Source organism: Piliocolobus tephrosceles, unplaced genomic scaffold (assembly GCF_002776525.5).
Source record: "Piliocolobus tephrosceles isolate RC106 unplaced genomic scaffold, ASM277652v3 unscaffolded_41398, whole genome shotgun sequence".
Lineage (NCBI taxonomy): Eukaryota > Metazoa > Chordata > Mammalia > Primates > Cercopithecidae > Piliocolobus > Piliocolobus tephrosceles.
In genome coordinates, this window is record NW_022325863.1 from 1 (window position 1) to 14,223 (window position 14,223).

The following is a 14,223-nucleotide window of genomic DNA, read 5'->3' on the forward strand; positions in this document are numbered from 1 at the left end:
TGGAGGGATGTTGGCCAGCAGTGTGGCCCACCCTGCTCAGCCCTCCTGCCCCTTCCTCCAGAGGTGCTCCCAGACCACCAACGGCTACCTGTCCGACTCCAGGTCCTGCCCCAGCAACTACAACGTGGCGGCCCTGGCCACCTCGTCCCTTGTGGGTAGGTTCTGGCTGCAACTCTCCTGCCCATGGAGAACGCACAGTCCCACCCTAGACCCTGGCTGTGGGAAGGGCACAGCTGAGTTGCAGGTGGGAAGACGGCAGCCCTGTTGGATTCTCCATTTTCTAAATGCCAGCCCTGCTGGATTCTCCATTTCTAAATGTCACAGGTCACCGGGGGACCAGTGGCTCAGGGTTCTGCTTCCACGGGTTAAACTGCTGGGTTCTTAATAAGCTCTGAGGGGGTGGGGCAGAGTTTTTCAGATGTCTGTCTGGCATGGTCTCCCTGCCTCTCTGCCAGTCACATCACCTTCATTCAGGTTCCCTGACATTGGCATGACTGTGCAGGTGATTCCCTGGAGACTGGCCCTCAAGAAAAGCCAGCAGTCAGCGGGGGAGGCAGAGCGGGCTGGGAAGGGGCTCAGCAGGAGTCTAGCCCTGCCCACCTGGTCCCACCGCAGCTTGGGAGCATGACTAGTACCCCAGAATTGATGGCACGCTATGGCAAGAGGCTGGACTCTTTTTATTTTATTTTATTTTATTTTTGAGAGACAGAGTGTCACTCCGTCACCCAGGCTGGAGTGCAGTGGTGTGATCTTGGCTCACTGCAACCTCCACCTCCCGGGATCAAGCAATTCTCCTGCCTCAGCTGCCCAAGTAGCTGGGATTACAGGTGTGCGCCACTACACCCAGCTAATTTTTATATTCTTAGTAGAGACAGGGTTTCACCATGTGGACCAGACTGGTATTGAACTCCTGACCTCAGGTGATCTGCCCGCCTCAGGCTCCCAAAGGGCTGGGATTATAGGCCCGAGCCACTGCGCCCGGCCAGGGGCTGGACTTTGTACTCCCCCACTGCTGCCTCACTGGCTGCCCCCTGGGAGGAATTTGCAGCCTCCTGGGCATATCTGGGTGAGGCAGCTCCCCCCATTGGCTCAGGGCGGTTCTGCAGAGCCGTGGTGTGATCTTGGCTCACTGCAACCTTCACCTCCCGGGTTCAAGAGTTTCTCCTGCTTCAGCCTCCCAAGCAGCTGAGATTACAGGCACATGCCACCATGCCCAGCTACTGTGTGTGTGTGTGTGTGTGTGTGTGTATTTTTAATAGAGACAGGATGACAGGATTTTATCATGTTGGCCAGGCTGATCTCAAACTCCTGACTTCAAGTGATCTTCCCGCCTTGGCCTCCCAAAGCACTGGGATTACAGGCGTAAGCCACCGCACCAAGCCTCGTCTTTCTTAAATATCATCATTTCTCACATCATGGCTTCGGAGACCCTAGTGACTCAAAGATCTGTGTTGTCAGAGTTGGTTAATGACATTCCTGAACCATTGCTGACAGCCCCTCTCCATCTTCCACACACAACTCCTCTCCTCCCAAAGCCCCCGACCACTCCTCTCTGTCTGCCCAGCCCTTGCCAGGTCTGTTGCTGGGTCCCTGCAGTAACCCCTAATCTTCCAACTGGGGTGTCTTTCTAAACAGCTGTGCTAACTGGTCTCTCTCTTGCTCATTACCCTGCTGGGGCTCCCCATTGCACAAGGAGAATATCTGAGCCCTCCACCTGGTTCTCTCCAACCCTGTTCCGGCCCTGATCAGCTCCCCGCTTCTCCTGTCACCCAGTCCTAATGTGGACCCCATGTCTCACCCCAGCTAGTCCTGGACTCATGCCAGACTCTTCCATGCCTTCATCCTCTTCTCATCTCTGAAATGAAACCTCCAGTCTTGCCTCCATCAGTCCAAACCCAACACACCTTCAAATTCCAATCCCAGGTCCCCTCTTCCAGGAAGCCTTCCCTGCCTGCTCCATCCACCCAGGTCTCACCTCCAGCACAGCTGGCAGGCTACAGAGATGCTCTCTCAGAATGTATTTAATGGATCATGGAGAAAGCTGGGGACTCATGAGTGGTCCTCAGGTGGATCTCCTTGGGCGGAAGGGTCTGAACTTAGTCAGAAAGGGAGCGAGGGGTGTGGGCGATCTGGGGAAGAAGCACCCAGTGGGCGGGAACATGGACTAGGAGTAGGATGCTGGGAGGAAATGCGGATGCCAGTGGGTGGGGGCATTGAGGGGAGGGGGCCGCAGAACTCAGAGGGCTCAGGGCAGGAGTGAGAAGGAGGCTTTGGAGGGCGGGAAGAGTTAGATGGGTATAGGCCCCTGGGGAGGTGTGGGGCACTGATGGAGACCATGGCACACTGAGGGAATGTGGGGTACAGGCCACCAGGTGGGCCTGAGGCACGGGGGCCAGGCCCTGGGCTGGGCCTTGTGTCAGAACAGTCACCCAGATGCCCTCCATGCCCCAGGGGTGGTGCAGAGCATCAAGGACCACATCACAAAGCCCACGGCCATGGCCCGAGGCCGCGTGGCCCACCTCATCGAGTGGAAGGGCTGGAGTGCCCAGCAGGCAGGCTGGGAGCTGTCCCCAGCTGAGGACGAGCATTACTGCTGCCTCCCGGATGAGCTGCGTGAGGCCCGCTTTGCTGCAGGTCAGCGAGGAGGGGGACTGGCCAGGGCTCTGTGGGGGTGAAGCTGGGACCTTGGGGGGCCCAGATCACTGCATAGACATTGTCTGGGCAGGAAAAAATAATGGCAAAGGGTGGGGGGCTGTTAAGTGAGAATTCTTGACCACTGGGGCGTGGATGGGCAGCGCTGAGAGGCGGCCACCCTCCAGCCTGTCCTGGAGCAGCTCCATTGGGCACTGAGGCTGTCCCCACCCATCCCCCACTGAGCCAGATCTCGCTGTCCCCCCAGGGGTCGCTGAGCAGTTTGCCATCACAGAGGCCACACTGAGCGCTTGGTCCTCGCTGGACGACGAGGAACTGCACCCCGAGAACAGCCCCCAGGGCATCGTCCAGCTCCAAGGTACAGCCCAGGACGTCCGGGGGCGGGGGTGAGCAGAGCGGAGCTGAGGCTGGATGCCTGCCCACCACCAAATGCAGTGTGACCTTGGCCAAGCCCCTTCCTTTTCTCAGCCTAAGTTTCTTCATCTGCAAAATGCGGCAGTGATCCTTGCCCTGCCCATTGCCCGGCAGTGCCAGGAGCAGGAAGGAGAGAATGAGCACAGTGGGGGCGGGGATCGAGTGCTTACCGCACTGAGGGCTGTGCACCAGGCATCTCCCGGAACCCTCACAGCAGCCCTAGGGAGGGGGTCCTGTTGTCCCCATTTTACAAATAAGGAAACAGAGGCACTCAGAGGTTCAGAAACTTACTCCAAATGACACAATTAGAAGCGTCAGAGCCGGATCTGAAACTTAGCACCAGACGCAAGCAACCGCCTTTCTAGAAGCCCAGGTTACTATTGAGGGCTTCAGGGAGCCTTGGCCCTGGGGGAAGCCTGTGCTTAATCCTCCCTGACAGATGGAGAGGGACGGGGAGGGGACAGAGGCCCAGGGGAGCACTGGCTGTCCCAGTTCTCAGAGAGCACAGGCTGGCTCCAAGCCCACTCTTGACTCCTCCGTTTACTGCCTCGAGGAGGAACCTGGGGCTCAGAGGGTTTTGGTGACTTGACCAAGGTCACAGCGCTCGCCAGTCACACAGCTGGATTTGGAGGCAGGTGTTCTGCCCCTTGCCCTTTCTCACACCCCCAGAGAGGGCGAAGAGCCGGATTCGGGATGCCATTCCCCCGTCACCCCGTTGCTTTTCCAGATCTGGAGAGCATCTACCTTCAGGACAGCCTTCCCAGTGGCCCCTCGCAGGATGACAGCCTTCAGGCCTTCTCCTCACCCAGCCTCTCCCCTGACAGCTGTCCCTCACTGGAGGAGTCCCCCAGCACCGCTGGCATCCCGCAGCCCCCCAGCCCAGAGCTGCAGCATCGGCGGCGGCGGCCCGGGCACCAAGGACCCGAGGGTGGGACGCACCTACCGGGCTCCCTCCCCTCCGTGGACAGCGGCTCCGTCTGGGAGGAGGAGGACGAGGTGTTCTATAACTGAGGCGGGGGCTGTGCTGGTCCGGCACCTGCTCACACCATGACCTCGCCTGGTGGGCAGTCCAGGCATATCTGGATCCCGGGGTCCAGGGCGGGGCATCTCTTGACCCCTCGGGTAGGCACAGGGTGGGTGTGACAGGGATGGGGCCAGCCCTCACCATGGCCTCTCTGTGCCTCGGCGGACCTGCCCCAGCAGTGGCAGCCATAACCCCTCCCCCTTCATTACTTCACTCAGGTGGGCACCTTCCCCTGCAGGGTGTCTGCCCTCGGGGAACTCAAGGACTCTCAGAGACACCAGGGCAGCCTGGCCCAGAGGAGCAACAGCCAGGCCCCCAGGAGGACAGCCATGGAGAGAACTGAAACCCACTTAGAGTGGGGTCTGGGAACCCTGCCTGTACCTGGGGCTCAGTCCCTCCCCACTCTCTCTGTGTGTCTGCCCCCCAGCAAAGGTGGGGTGGCCACTTCTGGTAGCTAAGCCCCTGCTCCCCGGCTGTCCTCACCGGGACATCTGTCTCTCTGGAGTATCTGTCTGTCTGTCCCTCCCTCTCTGAACCTGCTTCCTCGGTGTCCCCTGCTCCTCGCCCCCGGGAGCCCACTCTTGCTCCTTGCAGCTCCCTCCCATCTCACTCAAGGTTCTTTGAGGATATTAAAGTGGTCGATTCACCCTGGATGACCTTGGCCTGGTCTCTGCTGGGAAGATGTGACCTTGGGCCCCTGGACGATGTCCGGAGGGAGTCAGGGAAGGTCCCTACTGCCAACGGTCACATAGCTGGTCAACCTGCTCCCACCTAGCCAGAGAGGGCCCTTGGAGGATGCCCAAGTCTCTGTGGACTCCCCAGGGAGCTACACTTGGGGACCCAGCTTTTTGAACTGTGGCTCAGCCAAGCAGGAGACTAGGGCTTGAGCGACACAGGGTCCTGTTAATCCATAAGGTCAAGCATCATAGACCTGGTGGGGGACCCTCTCTGCCTGGCATCTCCCTGCCAAGAAGTGCAGCATGAGGAGGAGCCCAGGGGCCCGAGCCTGCAGTGTCCACGTGACCACGGGAAACTCACTCTGGGCCAGCGCAGGTGAGGAGCTCCAGTCCCAGGTCAGCAACCTTGCAGCTGAGATGAGGGATGGACAGCGGCTCTGGGAACCAGCTTTATTTTTCTCAGGAGCCTCTCATTGGGAATCAGACAACCCCAGAGGGCATCTGTGCCTGCCCTTCGTGACAGCGTACTCCAATCTCGTTATTCATTAATGTGATGGCCAGTCACTGAGCACCTGGCAGACACTGGTTTTTCGTCATCTCACACTCAGCTCTGTCCAAGGTGGGATTTGTCTTTCAAGGCAGGAGCCATCGTCACACCCAGGATGAGCCATCTTCTTCCGGGCTAGGTTAGAGTTGTCTGTTATGTCAAGGAATGGAGCTGGGTTGGAGTGGGGGTAAGGGGTGGTGGGGGAAGAGAGGCAGGGTCTCAGCCCAACCTCAGTACCAGGGCAGCTGGGGTGCCCTGTTTCATCTTGCTGGACTGGCTCACTTTGGGGCTGGTGGATTTGTCAGGTTGGAAATTGCTTTCTTCATCTAGAACAGAGAAAGGGGGAGGGAGCTGGAGGGGGGATGTAGAGGAGGTTGACAGGGCGGCACCAGCATTTTTAGTCCTCTAAGGGTGGTTTCTGGGTGAATAGTAGAGCCCGTGCCACCCCATTGCACAGATGGGATCACTGAGGCAGAGAGGGGTAGGCTGGCCACTGGCCAGGAAACAAGATAGGGGAGCCAGGCCCAGTGGCCAATCTGGGCCAGGAAGAGGGATTCATCAGTATCCTCTGAATCCCCCCAGGTTTGGATGGGAGCATGCTAGTGTCCCCCCCCCGCCCCACCTCCCCAGCCTTCTCAGGCATGGGTCCCCTGCTTTGCTCTGCCCCTGGGACCCCGGTACCTCCACCCAGGACACGCAGCCCACAGCTCTGCCCCGCGATGTCACGAAGATGGACTGAAGGTTCAACAGCTCAAAGAGGTTGTGTGCCTGGATGCGGGATTGTTAGGAAACACTGGAGTGTAGAAGGCGCCCAGCCCACCCTCTGGCCTCTGAGCCAGGAAGAGGGGCCGGGCCTGATGTGTGTGGAAGGCAAGAGACCGAGGCCTGCAATATCCAGTGTGGCCACTGGGGGATGCCAGAGTCCATGCAAGGGTCTGGGCAAGGCCCCAGGTGGACAGGACCCACTATCCAGCCCCTTCCAGCAGCACAGAGCGGGCAGGACCATCTCCAGGTTCCCTGTGGGCCTCTGCCCCTTCCCCGCCCATGTGCCAGGCTCTGTCCTGAGTGGCTAAGTCTTTTTTGCAAGATCACACAGGGAGAATGTGGTGGACCTGAAACTGAAGCGCACGTGTGCCCTGGTTCAACTCCACTGTCTTTTCACCCAGATACTTAAACATTTGCCACTCTCCCACTTCCCTCATCTCTCCGCATCATCCCCGCAACCCTGGCAGTGAGGGGCGACAGGGCAGGAGCTGCTTTGCCCAGTCTGCTGATGAGGACACAGGCGCAGGAGGGGAAGGAAGCAGCATAAGGTGGGCGGGGGCGCGGGTTGGGAGGGGAGGCGGAAGCCTGAGCTCCTCATCAGCTCTTTCCCCACCCAGGGGCCTCATGTGTCACACTCCCCAATTCTCCCTGTTACCTCATGCAGGGAAGTCTCTGGGGACAGCTTCAGGGTCACTGGTTCCGTGGGGCAGCCCCCAGCCAAGATGTCCTGGAGACACTGCTGGGGGTGGGGAAGGGTTACAGGGGAAAGGTTATAGGTGCAGGGCCAGCCTCTCCAGGATGCCTCTCTCAGACCACCTCTCCCTCAGGAGATCAGTGGGCCCCTCCTGTCCCAGCCCTGCTGACCGATGCCCACCCCATCCCCACGCCCCTCAGGAGTACCCACCTGGTGTCCTGGAGCCCAGGAAAGAGGCTCAGCCTGGAGGGCCCGCACCAGCTGGGCCCTTCGCACGATGCCCACCAGGATCTGGGACTCTGGCAAGTGGAGAGGGAGAGGGAGGGAAGCACAGTAGGAAGAAACAGGAACTCACATTTACTGAGCACCTACTTAGCCAGGAACTGTGCTGGTGTTCCTATGGGGCTATTGTAACTATTGTCTCCCATTATAAAGGCCAGGAACTGAGGCTCAGAGACAGACAGGCTAATTGTCTTGCCCAAGGTCATTCAGGTGTGGTAGCTGAGGGTGGCTGAGTGAGGCTACCAGGGGGCCAGGAGGGACCCTGGCCACCGCTGAGATCCCCCACATTGCAAGGCCTCAAGACAGAAGCAAGCTGGGGACGCCGGCACGATGAAGTCTCTGTGTCAGGGCTGGGCTTTCTCCTTCGTTTTCCAAGAGGCTTCACATCTGGCACAGCCCAGTGAAGGTGTGAACCCAGGAGGACCCTGTGTTCTGAGGTCCTACTGTGTGCTGGGGCCTTGGCAAGCTTCACTCCGGCCCTGGGGTATCAATGGCCTTGTCGGATATTTAGTTTTGAGGGCCCAGCTTGGTGTTTTTGCTTTCTGTTGAGTGGAATGAAAACTTGACACTTAGACATGTAAATGTCCCCCTTCCCTTTTAAATGAACAATGAAGGCTATTTCTTGGGTAAGCAGTGGGGTTCCACAGCCTGGACCTGTGTTGGTTGGAGCACTTTGCTGTGGCTCTAAGGGTAAAAGAGGACTTTGTCTTCGAGGCTAATTCTTTCTTTGCTCCAGGAGGTGAAGACTCTTGGGGGGCTTATCCGAAAGCAAACATTTTCAGATGAGATATTTGGCATGTTCCACAGCATAATGCTAACAGTCTTCCAGTTCGTGGGGAAAGAAGGGCCTAGCATTTGGAGTGAGAATGTCTGGCAATCATATACTCTCTTGATCCCTACTTTCAAGATGATGAAAATGCAGTACATAAAGCTTAAGTGGTATACTCGCAGTTATTTAGCTCATAAATGGCTTTATCCCTCTTGGGGTGGGCATAGGGGTAACCTCACTGCACAAGGTGCCTACGCAAAGTGCAAGTGGAGACCAAAACCCAGCTGTGATGTGCTTGCCAGGTGTGCACCTTATCTCATTTGCACAGGGGGACACATGGGCTGACAGCAGACTTGAGTGAGCAGGGTTACCCCCAACCCCGCCTTATCTTCTGAATGCAGATACCGGACTTGGACCCACAGGAAATGATGCTCTAGTTAAGGTTTCCGCAAGAAGCGGGTTCCATGCCTTTTAACAAGGGTCACCATGCTTTTGTCTTTAAGGAGATGTTTTCCTTATGGCAACAGGGATTTGGGGGAGGGGTCTCATTTGGGGAATGCTTAAAGGGAGGCCTGTAGGGAAGCTTCCAGAAGACCCTGGTGGTGTCCCCATGCTCCTACCCCAGCAGCTACCCAGGTGCCTTACAAGCACCCGGCCGACTCTCTTTAGACATGTCAACCACCCCAAGGGAGGGTGGCCATGATTTCCATTTTACTGATGAGGAAACTGAGGCTCGGGTGAAGTGACTTGCCCAAGGTCACACGGTTGGTTGCTTGCCCAGTGACTTGCCCAGGTCACAGAGCCTGGATGCAGATCCTTCTGCCTGACAGGTCCAAGAAGGAGGCAGAGGGCATCCCCCACCCCCGACTTCCTCCTCCCTTCCGGCTGGGCACCTGTGCTCTCCACCAGGGGATACTCGGCCACGTCTGTGGAGGTCACGACCTTGACCACCTCCTCCAGCGGCGTGTCCTTGGCCAGTGTGGTGATGCTGCGGTTCATGAAGTGCTCCACCCTCACGCGGTGGGAGCTGCAGGCAGAGGGGCTCCCATCAGGTCCCGGAGTCGGGGATGTGAGGCCCAGGCCGGCAAAGGGATCTGGGGGGAGCTTTGCTTGAACTGGGGACCCTGGGGACCCACAGCTCTGGAGTGTGGACAGGGCCGGAGAGGTTCGTGGAATGAGGGACTCCTGGAATCCACGGTGGGAGGAAACCTGGGGACCACGTCACTGATGACCCAGTTCCTAATTCCCAGCCCCCTGGACCCCAATGTCCCCCAGACCAGCTCCACTTTGTCCTGTTTTACCCAGCGGCCTTCCCTGGAAATTTTAATTTGAATAAAAAGTATATGCGGATGGGCACGGTGGCTCACGCCTGTAATCCCAGCACTTTGGGAGGCCGAACCAGGTGGATCACTTGAGGCCAGGAATTCGAGACCAGCCTGGCCAACGTGGTGAAACCCCGTCTCCACTGAAGTTACAGAAATAATCTGGGCACGGTGGCACATGCCTGGTCTGAGCTACTTGGGAGGTTGAGGCAGGAGAACTGCTTGAACCTGGGAGGTGGAGGTTTCAGTGACTTAGATTGTGCCACTGCACTCCAGCTTGCGTAACAGAGTGAGAAAGATTCCGTCTAAAAAAAGAAAAGGAAAAAAAAAAAAGTGTATGCCTCCACCAGGGAAAAACTTGAAAGTCTGGAAACCACTGGGGTAAGCAGCCCTGTTTTCCAGATGGGGAAACAGGTTCAGAACAAGGCAGCAGCTTGCTTGTATTTGGAGCGGGGCCTCGGACCCAGGGACTCTCAGAGCCTCTTTGGTCTGCCTTTCTGGCACCAGAAGCTGCTCTGGTCCTATCTGGTTGAGCGAAGACCTTAAAGCCCATTTCCATTCTCGTTCCACCTCCTGCTCCCAAAGTTCCAGTGAAGGCTGCAGAAGTGGAGAGAGGGGAGGAGACCCAGATCTGGTGCTGGAGCAAGACATGGCACCTCTCTGAGCCCCGGTTTCCTCAACCTGTACGCGGGGCAGTACTCATCCTCCTGCTGTGGAGCCCTGCTGACCCCTAGACAGACACTGAGGCCACAAGGCCAATAACTTGCCCAAGGTCACCCGGGGCACTGGGGAGAATGGAGACCAGAGCACAGCTGTATGTCAGCCCCTCCCAGCCCCCATGTCCAAGGTCTGCTGTGGTGGCATTTCTTTTTGGAGGTGCCCTCCACCCCCCGCTCTATGCGGACACTATGACCCCCTTCAGCCAGCCTGAGGTGGGCACCGCTCACCCGATGTTGCGGCCCAGAATCCGCGGCAGGTATGGCAGCTTCTTGACAATGATGGTGCCATCGTAGAAGGAGGGCTGGCAGCTCTGTGCAATGGCGTTGGCTGCCAGCACCGCCATCAGCACGGGCAGTGCATGCACTATCTGGCCGGTCAGCTCAAAGGCCAGCAGCGCCGTGGAGATGGTGTGGGTCACAGCCCCTGAGAAGGCTGCAGCCCCTGCAAGTGCAGAGCCATACAGTTCGGCTCAGGCCAGGAGCCAGGGGCCAGGGGCCAGTCTCATGTGAGGGCATAACTAGCCTGGCTGTGGTCAGGGCCCAAGGCAGGAATTGTAAGAGGCCATAGCCTGGGCACTGTGGGAAGCACCACAAGGCCTGGGCTCGTGAGAAGAGAGGGATAAGGGAGGCCATGGGACTGGGGACAGGACAGGAGCCATGAGGGAGTGATGGGCCCCGGGGAATGGTGGGGCTCAGGACGGACAGACCCCCATAATGGGTGGGGGATTCACTGGAGGACTCAGTGCCCTGGGGAACCATCAGCCAGTTCTCCAGGTCCAGCCCAGCCCCACGACATTGCCTACCCAGCAGGGCCCTGACCCACTCACCTGCCAGGGCATAGCCCCCGGGCATGATGGGATTGGTAACCCCTCCAGCCACGATGCCCTCAGGAAAGGCGACAGCTAGAGCCTCTCCCAAGAGGCGCCCGATGGCAGCTCCTGGTCAGACTTAGGGTGAGGGGAAGCCAGGCTGACCCAGCCCCCACAGCCCTCCATCCCTGAGGACCATCCTCAGTACCACCCGGGAAAAAGGTGAACCAGGATGCATGGCCCTGCCCCAAAACTCTCAGAACCTCAGGACCCCAGACTCACCAAGGATGAAGATGGGCATGAAGTACCCGGCAGGGATGGGGATGGTGGTGGCCAGAATCAGCATCCAGAACTGCAGGAATGGGGAGCCCAGGGCAGAGGTTAGAGGCCGCTGAGCACGGCATGGACAAGAGAAGACAGGACAGGGGACAGGGGAGCGTCCTAGAGAGAAAGAGGGTGCCCAGCCATGCGCCCATTGCCAGAGTCTGGCATTGGGGGGGTCCTCACCCTGAGAAATGCCCACTGTGTGCCTGGCACTGTGCCAGGTACATTCCTTTCTTCCTCCTCAGCCTTCCCAGTGACCACCCCACTTTAAAGATGGGAAGAGTGAGGCCCAGAGAGCTGAAGTCACTTACTTGCCCAGGACCATGCAGTGGGCAGGGGACACATCAGGAAGTGTGGGTGGAAGGCCTGGGCTCCATGCCACCAGGTGCAGGGAGGCACCCCCCCGCCCACCAGAGCTGGTCCTGGCTCTGTGCACATCTGGGGACCAGGGGGCCCACCTTCATAACCAGGAAGAAGGCAAGGATCCCAAAGATGGTGAACCGCGGGTGGTACCATTCCCACCACAGGTGCTGGGGGTCGAGCTCCTCGGGCCAAGGTGGGCTGGAGTTCCGGGTCATCAGTGCCCAGGAATGGTTGTCGAACAGCGAGTCCAGATGCTGCTTCATGGACAGCTGTGGTGGGGCAGGTGGGAACTGGACTTGAGGGGCCCCGAGTGGCAGGCCCCAGCCGCCCCCGCACCGCCTGACCCTGCCTGGAATCCTCCTCTGCCACTTCCCAGCAGGGGGCCTTGGGCAGGGCTCTGACCTCCCAGAGCTATGGTCTCCTTATCTGTAGAATGATGCCCAGGTGTTGCCCTTGTGGGGTGCTGAGGGGATTATGTGAGACACATGTAAAGGGGAAAACAAATGGGGGTTCCCACTCCTGCCACCCCCACTCAGGGCCCCTTACCCGAGAAGCTAGGAAGCGGCCCACACCGGGCGGGTAGGTGATGGAGGCGAGAACCAAGGTGGCCAGGGCTGAGTACACAGGCTTGCTGTGGGGGGTGGGTGAGCTCTAGGGCTGGCCCGGCCTTTCCCACATCCCAAGGAGAGGGAAGCAGGGCCTGGCCCAGGCAGCAGCAGAGCAAGGATTGGGGAGGAGGAAGGGCGGGAGCAGGGAACATGGCCCCCTCCAGGGGGTGGAGCCTGTGAGGTGAGCCCCTCACTACTGGGTATGACTGAGGGCAGAGGAATCACACAGGAGATTAAGAGGAGAATTGGGGCAGAGGCAGGCTGGGAGGGAGGAGAGAGTGGGCTGTGCCGGGGCAGGCCATGTGCATCTCGGGGCAGGAGGGCTGGCCAATGCTAAGGCCAACACCAGGGGCCACACAAGATTTGAAGGGGCAAGGGTTTGAGGCTCAGTGAGGGGGTGGGGGTTCGCTGAGAGAGTGTAGACTGAAGGAGGGATGGGAGTTCAATGGGGGGTTCGTAGCCCAGTAAGGAAGGGGGGACAGTGACCATGGGGACTTGGAGAGGGGTGTTAGGTGCTCCATGGGCTAGGGAAGGATTTAGGGGCTCAGTTGGAGGATGGGGGTGGGGCTTTCTACATAAGGTTTGGATTCCACAAGGGGCTCGCTGAGAGGTCCCCAGCCCCTAGGCCCGGAGCCTACCTGGTGGCCAGCAGTTTGGAGCTGAACCGATTGGTCTTGATGAAGCTGAGGAAGGTTCGCTGACAGAAGAGGTAAGCACAGCTCAGGATGCCACAGATGCCACTGGGGGGATAGAGGGCGGTAAGACCAGAGCCTGACCCCAGGGCCAGGGGCCGCAGTCCAGGCCTGGGGGGAATGCCATATTGGACTCTCAGGAGCCCAAGGCACCCACTCACCCCAGCGCCACAAAAAAGAAGATCTCTGGCAGGTCGAAGGGAACGTCCACCCGGAAACTGGTCTTGTAGAGGGAGGTGATGGTCTCTGGGGAAGGAGAGCGGTGGGGAGCCGAGATGGCAGTCCCACCCCACCTGCACACAAGTCCCAGACTAACAGCCCAGGGTGGAGGGGGTGCCAGGTCCTGACCCGGAATCTGTGTCCTGGCATTCCAGGCCCCCACAACCAGGCTCCTGCCTCCCTGCCCAGCCTCATCCCTTCTACCCTCAGGGCCCCTGCCTTTCATGCTCAACACAGGTCAGCCCCTTCCATCCTCCCAGAGAGGTGGGAACAGGGAGGAGGAAAAAGAGGGAGAGAGAGGGAAGAGGAGAGCAAGGGGTGTACAGAGCGGGGAAGGGAGGGCCCCTCACCCCAGCCCCCAGGCAGGGCCAGGGTCAGGCAGCCCAGGGTCTCACCCTGCTCACTGTTGAAGACTGCCAGGAGCCGGAACGTGAAGGCCCCGCAGGTGGCCGCAAAGAAGCCCCTCCAGTAATCCCAGACAGAGAAGTGGGAAGACATGACCTCAATGCTAAACAGGACGCCTGGGGGCGACACTGATCTCAGGTGGGCCCCCCACCCCCACCCACCTGTGGCTGCAGGGCCCCCTCCCTATGTCACCTCCTCCCTGACCCATCTGTCCTGCTCTGCTACAGCCTGGACAGGGACAGACAGGAGGGGAGGGGAGGGCATGGGCCCTGGGCTGGGAGGAGCCCGCTGCCCAGAGACCGTCCAGCCTGGAATGCGGGTGTGCGTCCTCTCACTATCAGGTGGGAACGGTTTGATCCCCATTTTACAGAGGAAGAAGCTGGACTCAGAGAGGCCAAGGGGCCAGTGGATTTCAAACCCAAGTCTGTGTAATGTTACCCTGAAGCCTCTCAACACTACCTAACCATGCCCCCCACTACCCGCCCCCCACCGCCTCCGGGGGTGGCTATACCCAAGGCGGGGCGGAAGTGAGAACTAGAATGAGACCCAACCCCTCCTCCAGGCTCTCAGCTGGGCCGAGGGAACCCAGGGTGTGAGGGGAGGAGCTTGAGGGACCCGGGGGCGGGGCATGAGGGGGTCTCACCGCTGAAGGGAGCTGCAAAGACTGTGGCCACGCCCACTGCCGCCGCTGCCACCAGCATTTCGTTTTGCTTGCTCTTGTTCTGGGGGATCCGAGTCCGGGGCTCAGCGTCAGCCCCCTCCCTCCCCACTCCCAGTCCTCCAAGGAAGCCCCCCAGTCCCTAACCTCAGGCTCCCCGATGGTCGTGGTGCGCACACGGCCCAGGTAGGCAGCCATCATCACAGACAGGTGCACGAAAGGGCCCTGCAGAGGGAAGGGTGGGCCCAGGGCCCAGGTGAGGGCAGCACAGACAGCCTCA

General features: G+C 59.3%; 2 protein-coding genes across 2 annotated transcripts; one reads left to right on the forward strand and one right to left on the reverse strand.

Moving 5' to 3' along the window:
* Window positions 1-61: 61 nt before the first annotated feature.
* Window positions 62-4,743, forward strand: LOC111530928 (protein FAM131C; the record flags this gene model as incomplete). Its single annotated transcript, XM_026452914.1, has 4 exons — window positions 62-155; window positions 2,452-2,634; window positions 2,900-3,010; window positions 3,794-4,743. Coding segments are annotated over 4 exons (672 nt in total), but the record flags the coding sequence as incomplete, so codon positions are not given.
* Window positions 4,744-5,203: 460 nt separating this feature from the next.
* Window positions 5,204-14,199, reverse strand: LOC111527307 (chloride channel protein ClC-Kb). The gene is made up of 15 exons (XM_026452915.1): window positions 14,091-14,199; window positions 13,929-14,007; window positions 13,276-13,401; window positions 12,823-12,907; window positions 12,608-12,709; window positions 11,908-11,992; window positions 11,457-11,630; window positions 10,957-11,026; window positions 10,693-10,803; window positions 10,094-10,307; window positions 8,718-8,851; window positions 6,984-7,072; window positions 6,735-6,818; window positions 5,996-6,082; window positions 5,204-5,640 (listed from the first exon to the last, which is right to left on the reverse strand). Exons 1-15 carry the CDS (start codon window positions 14,142-14,144, stop codon window positions 5,593-5,595), a joined length of 1,542 nt encoding a protein of 513 aa, XP_026308700.1. The 5' UTR covers window positions 14,145-14,199; the 3' UTR covers window positions 5,204-5,592.
* Window positions 14,200-14,223: the final 24 nt, after the last annotated feature.